This window comes from Rhinopithecus bieti, unplaced genomic scaffold (genome assembly GCF_001698545.2).
Source record: "Rhinopithecus bieti isolate Rb0 unplaced genomic scaffold, ASM169854v2 scaffold_14454, whole genome shotgun sequence".
Classification (NCBI taxonomy): domain Eukaryota; kingdom Metazoa; phylum Chordata; class Mammalia; order Primates; family Cercopithecidae; genus Rhinopithecus; species Rhinopithecus bieti.
In genome coordinates this window covers 688,894-702,946 of record NW_016808228.1, presented here as the reverse complement: position 1 = coordinate 702,946, position 14,053 = coordinate 688,894, and the positions used below count along the sequence as shown (strand labels likewise).

The following is a 14,053-nucleotide window of genomic DNA, read 5'->3' as shown; positions in this document are numbered from 1 at the left end:
GAGCCGGCTTCAGGGGCGGGGGCAAGGAAGAAATTAAGCCAATGTAGCGCAGAAGCTCCGCAGGGGGGCGGGAACCGGCCGGCACTGAGGAGGTTGGTAAAATAGGGGCGTGGTCTCCCTCGGGGGCGTGGCGATCCTGTTCAAAAGGCGGGGCCTGGGTGGAATCCAGCCTATGGCAATTGAGAAGCCAGATTAAAGGGGTTACTACGAGTCTGGTCCGAAACCCGTCCAATGGAGGGGGAGATTGAGGGTTGCGGGGGTGGGGCCTGGGTGGGGGCGGGGCTAAAGCGGACCGCACGCGTGCCCAAGCCCACGTGACAGGGCAGCACGCCTGAGAGTTTGAGGCCGCACGAGGCTGTGGAGCGGCGTAACTCAAACGTGGCGCGCACCAGCTCGCACACTCCCAAGCCTCGCGATAGCTACTGGCCCTGGGCGAGCCGTTGGGATTGCGCTTGCGCACAGCGTGTTTTGTGCCTTCCCGCGCTTTTCTGAACTCTTTCGCCACCGGAAGGGCAGCGGCGGGCGCCTGTGCGGAAGGTGGGGTGGCGAGAGACACCTGAGGGACCTGAGGTGGGGGGCCTTCCCTGAACCCTGCTTCGCCAGAAGTCACTCTTCCAGGCTCTGACAGTGAGGTTTCTCCTTGACACAAGAACACACCGTCTCGCGACCCTCCCGGCCCTGATACTAGGAGCCTTCCTGGGCCGTGCCCCCAATGGCCTCTGCCACACAGCCCGAGAATCCTCTGCCCAGGCCTCCAGAGACTGAGAGTCCACTCTTCTAAGCGCTTGGAAGGCTCCTCATCCCGAAGCCGGTTACCCCAGGGGCAGTCGTAGATATTTTTACCTTCTGGAAAAATGGGAAATGCGCGCCTGCCTTTACTCCTTTTGCTTTTCCAGCTCTACTCTCATGGCGCTTCCACCCCCAAATCCTTAAGAGCCTCCCGTTCCATTCCAGGTGGAATCAGGTGCTAGTCCTCTAGAAACGTAAGCCTGGGGTCTTTCTGTATTTTTTTTTTTCTTATTTATTGGTTTAATTTTATTTCATTTCTAAGAACCCGTAAGTTCCCTTGCAGCAGGCAGTTTGTACTTCCGAAGCCTCCAGAGAGGGGTGTGTCTGAAGCTGCCTTTCTGTTTGCCTTGCTTGGCTTTTTTTTTTTGAGACGGAGTCTCGCTCTGTCTGCCAGGCTGGAGTGCGGTGTCGCTATCTCGGCTCACTACAAGCTCCGCCTCCCGGGTTCACGCCATTCTCTTGCCTCAGCCTCCAGAGTAGCTGGGACGACAGGCGCCCGCCACCGCGCCCGGCTTTTTTTTTTTTTTTGTATTTTAGTAGAGACGGGGTTTCACCGTGGTCTCGGATCTCTGACCTTGTGATCCGCCCGCCTCGGCCTCCCAAAGTGCTGGGATTACAGGCGTGAGCCACCGCGCCCGGCCTGCTTGGCTTTTTTTTAATTTAATTTTTTTTTTTTTTTTTTTTATAGAGACAGGGCCTTGCTATGTGGCTCAGGCTGGTCTTGAACTCCTGGGCCCAAGCGATGCTCCCGCTTCGTCCTCCCAAAGTACTGGGATTATAGGCGGGAGTCACGGTGCCCCACGCCTCAGCTTTTGGAGAGCAATTCCAAACTCACTGCCGAGTTTCTGGGGCCTTGGTGTCTAATCCCTTGGTGCTTTCTTTGTCTTATTTATTTGTCATTACTATTTTTTGAGACAGTCTTGCTCTGTTGCCCAGGCTGGAGTGCATGGTGCAGTCATAGCTCACTGCAGCCTCGACCTCCTGGGCTCAGGTGATCATCCCGCCTCATTCTCCGCAGTAGCTGGGACTACAGGTGCACCACCATGCCTGGCTAGTTGTTTTATTTTGTTTTGTTTCGTAGAGACAGGGTCTTGCTAAGTTGTCCAGGCTGATTTCGAACTGTTGGGGTCAGGCAGTCCTCCTGCTTCAGCCGCTCAAAGTGCTAGGATTCCAGGTTTGAGCCACCGTGGGCGCCTTGCCTTTTTTTTTTTTTTTAAAACCTATGAGTTAAATTCCCTTGCAGCAGGCAGTTTACACTTCTGAAGCTTCTAGAGAGGGCTGTGTCTGAAGCTGCCCTGGTGTGTGCTTTGCTCGGATTTTTTTTTTTTTTTTTTTGGACGCATCTCATGTTGCCAAGTCGTCTCAAACTGCTGGGCTCAAGCAGTCCTCCTACCTCAGCCTCATGAGTAGCTGGGACCACAGGTGTGCGCCACCACACATAGCTAGTTTTTGCTTATTTTTTGTAGAGATGGGGTCTTGCTATGTTGCCCAGGCTGGTCTTGAACTCCTGGGCTCAAGCAGTCCTCCCGCCTCAGCTGCCTAAAGGTCTGGGATTACAGGTATGATCTGCTGCACCCAGCGTGCTTTTTTTTTCTTTTTTTTTTTTTAAAGAAAAAACCTGTGAGTTAAATTTACTTGCAACAGGCAGTTTGCACTTCCACAGCCTCTAGAGAGATGTGTCTGAAGCTGCCCTGGTGTGTGACTTCCTCAGCTGTTGGAGAGCAACTCCAAACCTGCTGGCCAGTTTCTGGGGAGGTGTTGTCCTTAATCCCTTGATGCCTTAGGTCAGCTCTTTGTCTTATTTATTTATTCTGAGATGGAGTTTAGCTCTTGTTGCCCAGGCTAGCGTGCAATGGCACAATCTCAGCTCACTGCAACTTCTGCCTTCCATGTTCAAGCGATTCTCCTGCCTCAGCCTCCCGAGTAGCTGGGATTACAGGCATATGCCATCACACCTGGCTAATTTTGTATTTTTAGTAGAGACAGGGTTTCTCCATATTGGTCAGGCTGGTCTTGAATCCCCGACCTCAGGTGATCTGCCTGCCTCGGTCTCCCAAAGTGCTGGAGTTACAGGCATGAGTCACCGTGCCCAGCCATTTTTCTTATTTATTATTACTTTTTTTCTTCTTTTTTTTTTGGGATAGGGTCTTGCTCTGTCACCCAGGCTAGAGTACAGTGGTGCGATCATAGCTCACTGTAGCCTTGAACTCCTGGACTCAAGCAGTCCTCCCACCTCAGCCTCCTGAATAGCTGAATACAGGCATGTGCTACCACACCTATTATTATTATTATTATTATTATTATTTGTAGAAATGGGGTCTTGCTGTATTGCCCAGGCTGGTCTTGAACTCCTGGGCTCAAGCCATCCTCCTACCTTGGCCTCCCAAAGTGCTGGGATTATAGGCATGAGCCATGGTGCCCAGCCTTTGTCTTAGTTTTTGGTCCCCCTCACCCGACCCCAGAGTTCTAGAACCATTCCCTTGGAAAGAAAGGGACTGGTCAGGGCCGGGGATGGAGAAATGCTGTGATAGGAGTCCTTTCTTGTATTTCTTTCTCCAGCTGGATCGCCATACCTATCCTGCAGTCCTCATCGTCCTGGCGCCGTAGCTCCTCCTCTCCAAGCATGTCCTCCCCACTGCAAAGAGCTGCGGGAGGTGCCAAGAGGGCCTTGTCTGCGTCTTCTAGTTCCTCTGCCAGTCTACCCTTTGATGACAGGGACTCAAACCATACATCAGAGGGGTAAGTAGATGTTGCATTGTGTGGCCACTTCCTGTGTCGCAGCCTTCCGCCTCTTGTTTCCCCACATTGATAATAATATGCCTGGGACTGTGTGAAAACACCAGAAGTGCTATACTCGTTCAGCACAGTGACACCCTCCCTCCAGCTCTAGGTGTTGGCGGTCTTAGGTGTTGTAGACGTCAAAATAGTAGTACATCCTGTTTTTCTTTCTTTTTTTTTTTTTTTGGAGACGGAGTCTTGCCCTGTTGCCCAGGCTGGAGTGCAGTGGCGTGATCTCGGCTCACTGCAACCTCTGCCTCCCGGGTTCAAGCACATCCTATTTTTAATCCATTATCCATCTTATCTAAACCTCTCTTAAACACATTTCTATGTTCAGCATGTACAACCCCTGGTGGGGGCTGAGAGGTGGCAGATCGGGGAGTAAAGAGTTCTTTATTTGTTGCCTGGCAAATTGTATATACTTTTTAGCCGGTGTCCCCTAGTTCTCCTACTTGAGGATTTTGTAAACAGGTCTGTGTATCTTTATTTATTACCATATATGAGTTTATTCTGTGTAGGTTATAATAATATATCTTGGTTTTTTGTTTCCAGAAGGAAAAAAGCTAATTTCATATAGATCTGCTTTATCCCCTGGCTGTTTTAATTGGCTTTCTCTGAATCGTTTCTGTTTCTGTCAGTGCTACTGTGGGGGACCAGATTATATCAATGTTATAAACTTGAATTGATAAGACATGTGGTTTATGTTTCAAGGGGGTGAAATTTAGGTACATATTACTCTTCCATTTATGGTTGAGTGATAGATGACTTCCTGAGCCATGATTATTTTTCTCTACGAAGAGCAGTGATCTCTACCTGCTAAGTGAGTATCATTTGATTCTCTTATTCGGAGAGAATACTAGGAAGGGTTGTCCTTCCCCTGCCTCATTTCCTCATTCTTCATCTCCATTGCTTTCACATGAAAGTTTTCCTTTAAGACTTTGTCTCAGCCGGTTGTGGTGGCTCAAGCCTGGGAGGCTGAGGCGGGTGGATCACCTGAGGTCAGGAGTTTGAGACCAGCCTGGCCAACATGAAACACCTGTAATCCCAGCTACTCGGAGGCTGAGGTAGGAGAATCGCTTGAACCTGGGAGGTGGAGGTTGCAGTGAGCCGAGATCACGCCATTGCACTCTAGCCTGGGTGACAAGAGTGAAACTCTGTCTCAAAAAAAAGCACAAAAGGTTTTGTCCCAACTTCCTACTAATAAGAAGCTTGTTTTTTCTTAAAATCCGAATATGTTTTTCTCATGGAGATGGGGTGTGGTGAGAGACAGAGAAACTATAATTCATTAGCCTTTTATATGGAGGGAATAGGATGGTTGTATTTAAAGAGAACCATACTTTCTCACAGGAATAGTGACTCTTTGTTAGCTGATGAAGGCAGTGACTTTGAAGATAGCTTGAATCGCAGTGTGAAGAAGAGAGCAGCAAAACGACCACCGAAAACAACGCCGGTGAGTCAGCCATTTTTCTTTTGTTTTTAAATCTTGTGGGGGAAGCAACCCAGCTACTCAGGAGGCTGAGGCAGGAGAATGAAGCCAGAGGGCGGAGCTTGCAGTGTGCTGAGATCCTGCCACTGCACTCCAGCCTGGGCGACAGAGCAAGACTTTGTCTCAAAAAAAAAAAGCCTAAAAGAGGTTCAGGTGATATGGTTCATAAAAAGACAAGATTAAGGGACGGAAATAGGAAGAAGAGAAATTTCGAAGATAATAAGAGAAAAGGATGTTAGGATGTAGAGATACGGGAAAGGGACTCAAGAACTTTTTTTTTTCTCCTAGGGAAAAAAGTTAATAAATTTCATAATAGTATAAAAATCAACTATTTCAAGACTGAGTCTAACTCAGATTCTGCTGTGGAATTGGCAGCTTAAGCCTACTTGTATGATAATGATGAAACCAAGTGTTAATGTCACTTTTACCTTTTTTTATATTTCTGATCTCTTTATACATATCAGGTGGCAAAACATCCAAAGAAAGGGTCCCGAGTGGTACATGGTCATAACCGGAAACAGTCAGAGCCACCAGCAAATGATCTTTTCAGTGCTGTGAAAGCCGCCAAAAGTGACATGCAGGTAAAGCAGTGTCTTACTTCTGTTGATACCATCTCACTTTTTGTAAGGTGGTAAGGACAAGTGTCTACAAACTTGATTTGATATGAACATTTTAGTGAGTATAACATATCAAAAAAAGATAAGATTATGGGGTGAATCCTTGGAGTGATAGAAAGGTAACCTTGAATGAGAGAACGTGTTCTTTTCTTTTCTTTTTTTTTTTTTGAGACACAATCGCTTTCCATCACCCAGGCTGGAGTGCAGTGGCACAGTCTCCACTCACTGGGTTCAAGCGATTCTCATTCCTCAGGTTCCCAAGTAGCTGGGATTACAGGTGCATGCCACCACGCCCAGCTAATTTTTGTGTTTTTAGTAGAGATGGGGTTTCACCATGTTGGCCAGGCTGCTCTTGAACTCCTGACCTCAGGTGATCCGCCCACCTCGGCCTCCCAAAGTGCTGGGATTACAGGCATGAGCCACTGCACCCAGCTTTGAGAGAGCATGTTCTTTTCTTAAAGGTATCACAGGAGTGATTACGCCTTTGTTGATTGATGGAGCAGATGAGGAGAGGCATTGCATGACATAGGAAGGAAGTTTGGATGTGGGTGGCACCTTGTTCACCCATGTTATTTTTTAGCTCCATCTTGACAATTGTACTTAATTATTTTTTCCCTCCCTCTTTTTCTTTTTTTATAATTTTATTGAAGTTCTAATATCCAAAAGTGTACAAAGCTTATATGTAGTTTAAAAAATAAAAATGATCACCCAGATCTCTAGCCCCAGCTCAATAAATGAAACTTTAATAGTGCTGTAGAGATCCTTTGTGTACCTTCTTTCTACCCTACCTCACAGTCCCCTTATTACCCGTCGGTAGACACTAGAGTGAATTTTGTGTTAATCTTTCTCATCTTTCATTGTAGTGTTAACCACTATGAATGTGTTCTTTAATTATGTAAATGAATCCATTATTCAGCCTTCTGTGATTTAATTATTTCAGTTAACATTGTTTGAGATTTATCCACATTAATGTGTAGTTTTATAGTTTCTGGGAAAATATTTAAAATTTTCAAACATACAGAATTTTGCTAGTTATATTTTTGTTATTTGATTTCTAACTTTATTGTATTGTAGTCAGGGAATGTAGTGTTTGAAATTTATGTAGGGGCTGGGCACAGTGGCTCACACCTGTAATCCCAGCACTTGGGGAGGCTGAGGCAGGCAGATCACTTGAGGCCAGTAGTTCGAGGCCAGCCTGGCCAACGTGGTGAAACCCTGTCTCTACTAAAAATACAAAAATTAGCTGTGTGTGGTGGCGTTTGTCTATAATCCCAGCCGCTTGGGAGGCTGAGGCGTGAGAATTGCTTGAACCCGGGAGGCAGAGGTTGCAGTGAGCTGAGATTGTGCCATGGCACTCCAGCCTGGGTGACAGAGTGAGACTCCGTCTCAAAAAAAAGAAAAGAAAAGAAAAATTTATGGAGACTTAGCCTTATGGCCTAGTATTGAGTTGGTACTTTCATTTTATCTTTTCTGTTTCTTTTTCTCCCTTTGCTTGCTTTCCTTTGGATTTCTTATCTTCTACAAGGACCTGAGCACATTTTAATTCCAGTTGTCTTTTCCATCTTACATGCAGTTGTACAGTGTGTTAATTTTTTTTTTGAGACAGAGTCTTGCTCTGTCGCCAGGAGTGCAGTGACGCAATCTTAGCTCACTGCAACCTCTGCCTCCGGGGTTCATGCGATTCTCCTGCCTCAGCCTCCCTAGTAGCTGGGATTACAGGTGCATGCCACCTCACCCAACTAATTTTTGTATTTTTAGCAGAGATGGGGTTTCACCATGTTGGCCAGGATGGTCTCGATCTCTTGACCTCATGATCCGCCTGCCTTGGCCTTCCAAAGTGCTGGGATTACGGGAGTGAGTCACCGCGCCTGGCCTTTTATTTCTTTTATTTTAGCCCATTCTCCCCTCTATTATTTTAAAATTTTATTACACGTAGTCATTTTATAATCTATGGTAGATTATTATCTAAAGTCTTTGTGAATATAATTCTGTCAGTGCCTTGTTTCTTTGTATGTTTTACTAGGTTTTATTGTGAGCCACTCATTTTCCCTAGAGTTCTTATGTGTTGGAATTCTTTGGGGGCCTAGGTCAAAGGTGGGTTTTTTTTTTTCCCCTTGAGATGGAGTCTCACACTGTCGCCTAGGCTGGAGTGCAGTGGCTCTATCTCCACTCACTGCAAGCTCCGCTTCCCGGGTTCACGCCATTCTCGCGCTCAGCCTGCCTGAGTAGCTGGGACTGCAGGGCCCTGTACCCCACACTAAATATATATTTTAATTTTTTGTTTTTTTTTTTTTTTAAGTAGAGATCGGGGTTCACCGTGTTAGCACCTCGGGCTCGTTTGAATCTCTGACCCCTTTTCTCGCTCCACCCAGTGCCTCTTCCGCGGCCACAGCTGCTCCTGCGCTCTACGCGGCATCCGCGCCACTCCCGGCCCGCCGCTCCCTTTTCTCTCTCCATAAGAGAGAATCCTGGAACACAGACGCGCGGGTGGCTCAAGCCTGTACATCCCAGCACTATTGGGAGGAAAAAAAAAAAGCGCGGGACAGGAAATAACAATAAAAAAAAAAAGAACAAAAAATGCAGGACACACGGTGAAACCCCGTCACAAAACAAAAAATTAGACAGGGCGAGAGAAAAAACACACTGTAGTCCCAGCTACTCGGGAGGAAAAAAAAAAGAGGCGAGAGAATGGCGTAAACCCGGGAGCGGAGCTGCGCAGTGAGCTGAGATCCGCGGCCACTGCAGGCCAGCACTGGGTGACAGAGCCGAGACTCCGTCTCAAAAAAAAAAAAAAAAAAAGAGAGGATCCTGCTTTTGCTTTGACAGTTGCCTGGTTGCCTGGGGACACTCCTGAATCACTTTTTTTTTTTTTTGGAGACAAGGTTTCATTCTTTCTAGGCTGGAGTTTAGTAGTGCTATCACAGCTCCCTCCTGGTTTGACCTCCCACAGTGGCGAGGTGGTGATCCTCCCACCTCAGCCTTTCTCATAGCTGGGACTATAGGCATGTGCCACCATTCCTGACTAATTATTTTGTTTTTGGTAGACCAGCCTGGGCAACATGAGTTTTACTTTACTTGGGTTACTGCTCCCAGCCTGAATCACTTTTAATTATCTGAATGATTATTCTGGGCTGAGTGTGGTGGCTCATGCCTGTAATCCCAGCATTTTGGGACGCTAAGGTGGACCTTACTTGAAGTCAGGAGTTCGAGACCAGCCTGGCCAATATGGTGAAACCCTGTCTCTACTAAAAATAGAAAAATTAGCCATTAGCCAGGCATGGTGGCACACACCTGTAATCCCAGCTACTTGGGAGGCTGAAGCAGGAGAATTGCTTGAACTTGGGAGCTGGAGGTTATAGTGAGCTGAGATCACGCCATTGCACTCCAGTTTGGGCTACAGAGTGAGACTCTGTCCCAAAAAAAAAAGAAAAAAAAAAAAGATTATTCTGATCATCTATGTGATGTGAATCTTGACTGCAAATCCAGATCTGAGGGCTCACTATGGTTATGAATTCTCAAGGAGAATTTTTTTTCCCTCCACTGCACCCTCAGGTCATAACAAACTAGTTTTCTTGCTGTCCCTATCTACCCTGTAGGTTTAGTGTTCAATCTCACTTCCTTGAGAATGTGACTTTTTGCAGGACCCAGCTTTATTTAGGTGCCTCCTCTTTGACTACTCATCTTGGAAAAAGCTTAGGCTCTATCTCCTGTGCTTTGCATTCCGTGCAGCCATCTGGATACAAAGTCAGGGTCCCCAGGGATTAATGAAATCTTTAGGGCAAAAGTCAGTTTGCTTACCTCCCAGGGTTGCTACTTAGACCTCATTTTTGACCTGTATGAAATTTTACCTTTCATTCTAGTTCACCAGTACATTGTGAAAGATGTTTTAAATGTTTTACAGAAGTTTAGATGGTTCAACTGGGAAGATCATATGGGATTTCTGTTCTGTCATATTGCCAGAAATAGAAGTCATCTACATTTTTTTTTCCTAGTCTTTGGTAGATGAGTGGCTGGATAGCTACAAGCAGGACCACGATGCAGGATTTCTGGAGCTTGTTAACTTTTTCATCCGATCTTGCGGATGTAAAGGTGAGGAAACTACTCCCCCTTTCTAATTCCCAGCCTTTTGTTCCTATGTCACGAAATTCTTTCTCCATTTAGATATGTAGGTTTAGACATTTCCTAAATAAAGGAAGATGGTAAAGCATTAGAAAAATTTTACTTATTTAGGCTGGGCACTGTGACTCACACCTGTAATCCCAGCACTTTGGGAAGCTGAGGTGGGTGAATCACTTGAGGTCAGGAGTTTAAGACCAGCCTGGGCAACATGGTGAAACCCTACTAAAATACAAAAAATTATCTGGGTATGGTGGCTCATGCCTGTAGAATTGCTTGAACCCAGGAGGTAGAGGTTATAGTGAGCTGGGATAGCGCCACTGCACTCCAGCCTGGCGACAGAGCCAGACTGTCTTCAAAAAAAAAGAGAAAAGTTTCACTTATTTAACTAAATTTTTTTATTGATAAATACGGGAAGTGATCCAGTAGGGAACCATGTTGGTTTAGAGGCAAGACACTTTGGGGAAAAACAAGTAATCATGCTTATGTTATGGCACAAATTTGAAGACACCCTTTAGTCTTTCTAGGTGCAATAATCTGTTATTTTCTTACTCTTTATTTCCCAGCTACTTTGCCCATATTTCTCCTCTGTAGCTGTGGTACCCCCAGAACTCTTATTGTCATGGCTTAATTTATTGAGACAGATGGTCTCAGTCAGGTTGTATTATATAAGAAATCAGCACCTGGCTTAGTTTTATTGCTCTGTCTGTTTTGTTTGTTTGTTTTTTGGTTTTTGTGTTTTTTTTGCGACAGAGTCTCACTCTATTGCCCAGACTGGAGTGCAGTGGCACAACCTTGGCTCACTGCAACCTCTACATCCTGGGTTTAAGCAATTCTTGTGCTTCAGCCTCCCAAGTAGCTGGGATTACAGGCGTGTGCCACCAAACGCGGCTAATGATTGTATTTTTAGTAGAGACGGGGTTTCACCAGGCTGGTCTGGAACTCCTGACCTCAGGTGATCCACCTGCCTCAGCCTCCCAAAGTGTTGGGATTATAGGCGCGAGCCATCGCATCTAGCCTGTTTTTTTGTTTTGTTTTGTTGTTGTTGTTGTTTTTGGCACAGTTTTTCACTGCTTGATTCCTTTTTTTTTTTGAGACGGAGTCTCTCTCTGTCACCCAGGCTGGAGTGCAGTTTTTTTGTTTGTTTGTTTAAAAAACAAATCCTGGCCGGGCGCGGTGGCTCAAGCCTGTAATCCCAGCACTTTGGGAGGCCGAGACGGGCGGATCACGAGGTCAGGAGATCGAGACCATCCTGGCTAACTCAGTGAAACCCCGTCTCTACTAAAAATACAAAAAACTAGCCAGGCGATGTGGCAGGCGCCTGTAGTCCCAGCTACTCAGGAGGCTGAGGCAGGAGAATGGCGTGAACCTGGGAGGCAGAGCTTGCAGTGAGCTGAGATCCGGCCACTGCACTCCAGCCCGGGTGACAGAGCAAGACTCCGTCTCAAAAAAAAAAAAAAAAATCCTGCCTCAGGTTTATTTGTACAAATAGTGCAGGAGGACACCAGTGCTTCTGTCCTCACATTGGAGACGGAGATCTCTACTCTGAAGACTTTGTACAGCTTGGGGCACCTTTGGGAGCCTGAGCTGGAACTGAAGCTGGAGCTGCAGCCTGGGCCTTCATTTGATCCTTGGCCTTTGGCTGGCATACCCCGAGCCCCTTGGCATTGTGGGCACAAGCATGCTTCTCAAGCTTGGGGTGGGCAGTGTAGGCAAGTGGGCTTAACTTCCTTGGGCTTTACGAGAGGCTTGATAGCCTCGACATGTGCACTTGTGGCCCTGGCATTGTTGCCCTGCATCATCTTTTTTTTTTTTTTTGAGACAGAGTCTCGCTCTGTCACCCAGGCTGGAGTGCAGTGGCGCGATCTCCACTCACTGCAAGCTCCGCCTCCCGGGTTCACGCCATTCTCCTGCCTCAGCCTCCTGTGTAGCTGGGACTACAGGCACCCGCCACCACGCCCGGCTAATTTTTGTATTTTTAGTAGAGACAGGGTTTCACCGTGTTAGTCAGGATGGTCTCCATCTCCTGACCTCGTGATCCGCCCATCTTGGCCTCCCAAAGTGCTGGGATTACAGGCGTGAGCCACCGCGCCCGGCCCCTAATGTTTTTTTTGAAAGACTGACCCCTGCCTAAGCTGTTAAGGTGGCCCCAGTGACAGTACTAAAGGGAAAAAAAGTCAAGACTTTGAGACTAGGAAGGCTGACATGCTCCCTTTCTCCATTTTGCCTACCCAGCAGAATGAGCATATCTGCCACTCTATTTAGACCTTTCCAAAGCTTTAGCTCAAGCCCAGATCACCTAGAGTGGACTCTCAGGAGAAGGAAGCCAGTGACCACTTAGGTTGTTCATTTTTTGAAAATCTTGAAAGGACCTCAAACTTGCATGTTTACTAGTTGGCCAGATGTTCTGAATCGTTAAGGCCCAGGCATACAATTCTACACTCTGTGGCGTTTCCTCTCCCTGGGGGACATTCAGATTCTCTGGTAAGTCAGATGCATGCTCCTGGTGAGGCGTAGGCTCAACTAGGCACAGCCAATGTCAGCAAAGGCTCTTTCCTGATCAATCTAGGACTGACCACTAAGCACAGAGTCTCGCTCTGTCACCAGGCTGGAGTGCAGTGGCATGACCTTGGCTCACTGCAACCTCCGCTTCTCAGGTTCAAGCGATTCTTGTGCCTCAGCTTCTTGAGTAGCTGGAATTACAGGCATGCACCACCACGCCCAGTTATTTATTTATTCATTTTTTGTAATTTAGTAGAGACGGAGTTTCGCCATGTCGGCCAGGCTGGTCTTGAGCTTCTGGTCTCAAGCCATACACTTACCTCAGCATCCCAAAGTACTGGGATTATAGGCATGAGCTACCATGCCCGGCTTTGTGCTTGGCTCTTTAACGTATCTCTACCAACTTCCCAAGCAGCTCATCAGACCTGGCAACAGCACACACAGGCCAACTGGAGAAACCTGGGGCCCTTCTGCCTGCCAGAATCACACACACCCTTCAGTTCCCAGCTCAAAGGCTGCGTCCTCCATGAACTGTTCCCTGATTCTCCCTGCATCTCTTCCTTGGCTCTCTCATTGCTGTTTAATTTATGTGCTCTTCCTACAGTTCTTCTCTAACTCCTCTCATGCTAATTAATTGTGAACATAGTTCATTTTTCCCTAATAGATTGTGAACTCCTGAGAGACAGACACTATATTGAATTCATCTGTGGCTCCCCTCTCCCCTTTCACGTTTGGCCAGGGGTTTAGCTTTAAACATAGTAGGAGTACAAGAAGTAACTATTAAAATAGAATTTACCTTGGTTTCTTAAAAAAGATAAAAGGATCTCTGCACAAAGTCTGGTCCCCACTTTTACCTTGCTTTGGCAAATTTTATGGAATATGGTACCCTCTCCCTCCACCTGGATCACCAGGGTCATTGCAGCTAGATCCAGCCGGCACAGAGATATAAGAAGGTAAAACCAGACTGACAAAGCCAATGGTTCCAAGTTTGGTTGGCTTCAATTAACGCATACAAAACCAATGGAACACTGCTATGGTCTGTCCCCAAGGGAAACCAAGGGAGAATTTTGTGGGGTCAAGGAGGGTGAGAAGGAAATGAAGGAAGAAGAAAGAGAGTTTCCTGTAAAGAGCAAGGACACCAGTGGTGAAGAGTGAGACCCAGGTGGATTCCTTGTCATGATAAGGGAAATGAGACACCACAGCATTCCTTTCCCAGGATGAGAAGCCCAGACACTCCAAGGTGTGAGGTCATTATGGTCCCAGAGGGTCCAGGGCCCTGCTCAGGCTTCAAGATCAGCCGGGGACTGTGGTATCTGGGAGCTGAGTGCAGGGAGGGAGGGTGGAAGAGGATTACTACAACCTTCAATTTGGGCCATAAGGTATGGGGGCAGTGGGAGAATCACTCCAGACAGTGTTTATGGGGAAGGTTGTGGTCTTCTTCGGAGGTGGAAGACAGGAATAGTCAATGAGAGGGAGATAGGTTCAATGTGGGCTGCTGACTGGTGGATCAGGGGAAGGAACCCAGACCCCACACATACACACACAACCCCATGCAACTCCACCTTTCTTACTGGCCGAGGGCTTAGGGTCGGAATATAGTTATCCTGGGTCAAGTTCAGAGAGGCAATACTCACAGGAGTTGGGGGAAAAAAAATCCCAAGAATCAGATATCAGCCAACAGGGGGAGGAGAAGTCATTTCTATTAGAGATTTAAGATATTCTCCACCCCCATCTTCTCTCTCTCTCTCTGTCACACACACACACA

At 46.9% G+C, this 14,053-nt stretch overlaps 1 protein-coding gene across 10 annotated transcripts in view; it reads left to right on the top strand.

Moving 5' to 3' along the window:
• Positions 1 to 25: 25 nt before the first annotated feature.
• Positions 26 to 14,053, top strand: part of STAG3 (STAG3 cohesin complex component) — a 45,612-nt gene continuing 31,584 nt past the window's right edge. For 2 of the 10 annotated variants that reach the window (XM_017886054.1, XM_017886049.1), the window contains exons 1-5: positions 308 to 570; positions 3,349 to 3,528; positions 4,915 to 5,017; positions 5,518 to 5,634; positions 9,663 to 9,759. In XM_017886054.1, the coding sequence (XP_017741543.1) occupies positions 3,413 to 3,528; positions 4,915 to 5,017; positions 5,518 to 5,634; positions 9,663 to 9,759 (433 nt within the window). In that variant the 5' untranslated portion in view covers positions 308 to 570; positions 3,349 to 3,412. Of the gene's footprint in view, positions 93 to 307; positions 984 to 3,348; positions 3,529 to 4,297; positions 4,388 to 4,599; positions 4,632 to 4,914; positions 5,018 to 5,517; positions 5,635 to 9,662; positions 9,760 to 14,053 lie in introns of those variants that run through there. The other 8 variants (XM_017886055.1, XM_017886058.1, XM_017886053.1 and 5 more) reach the window with 7 other exon arrangements.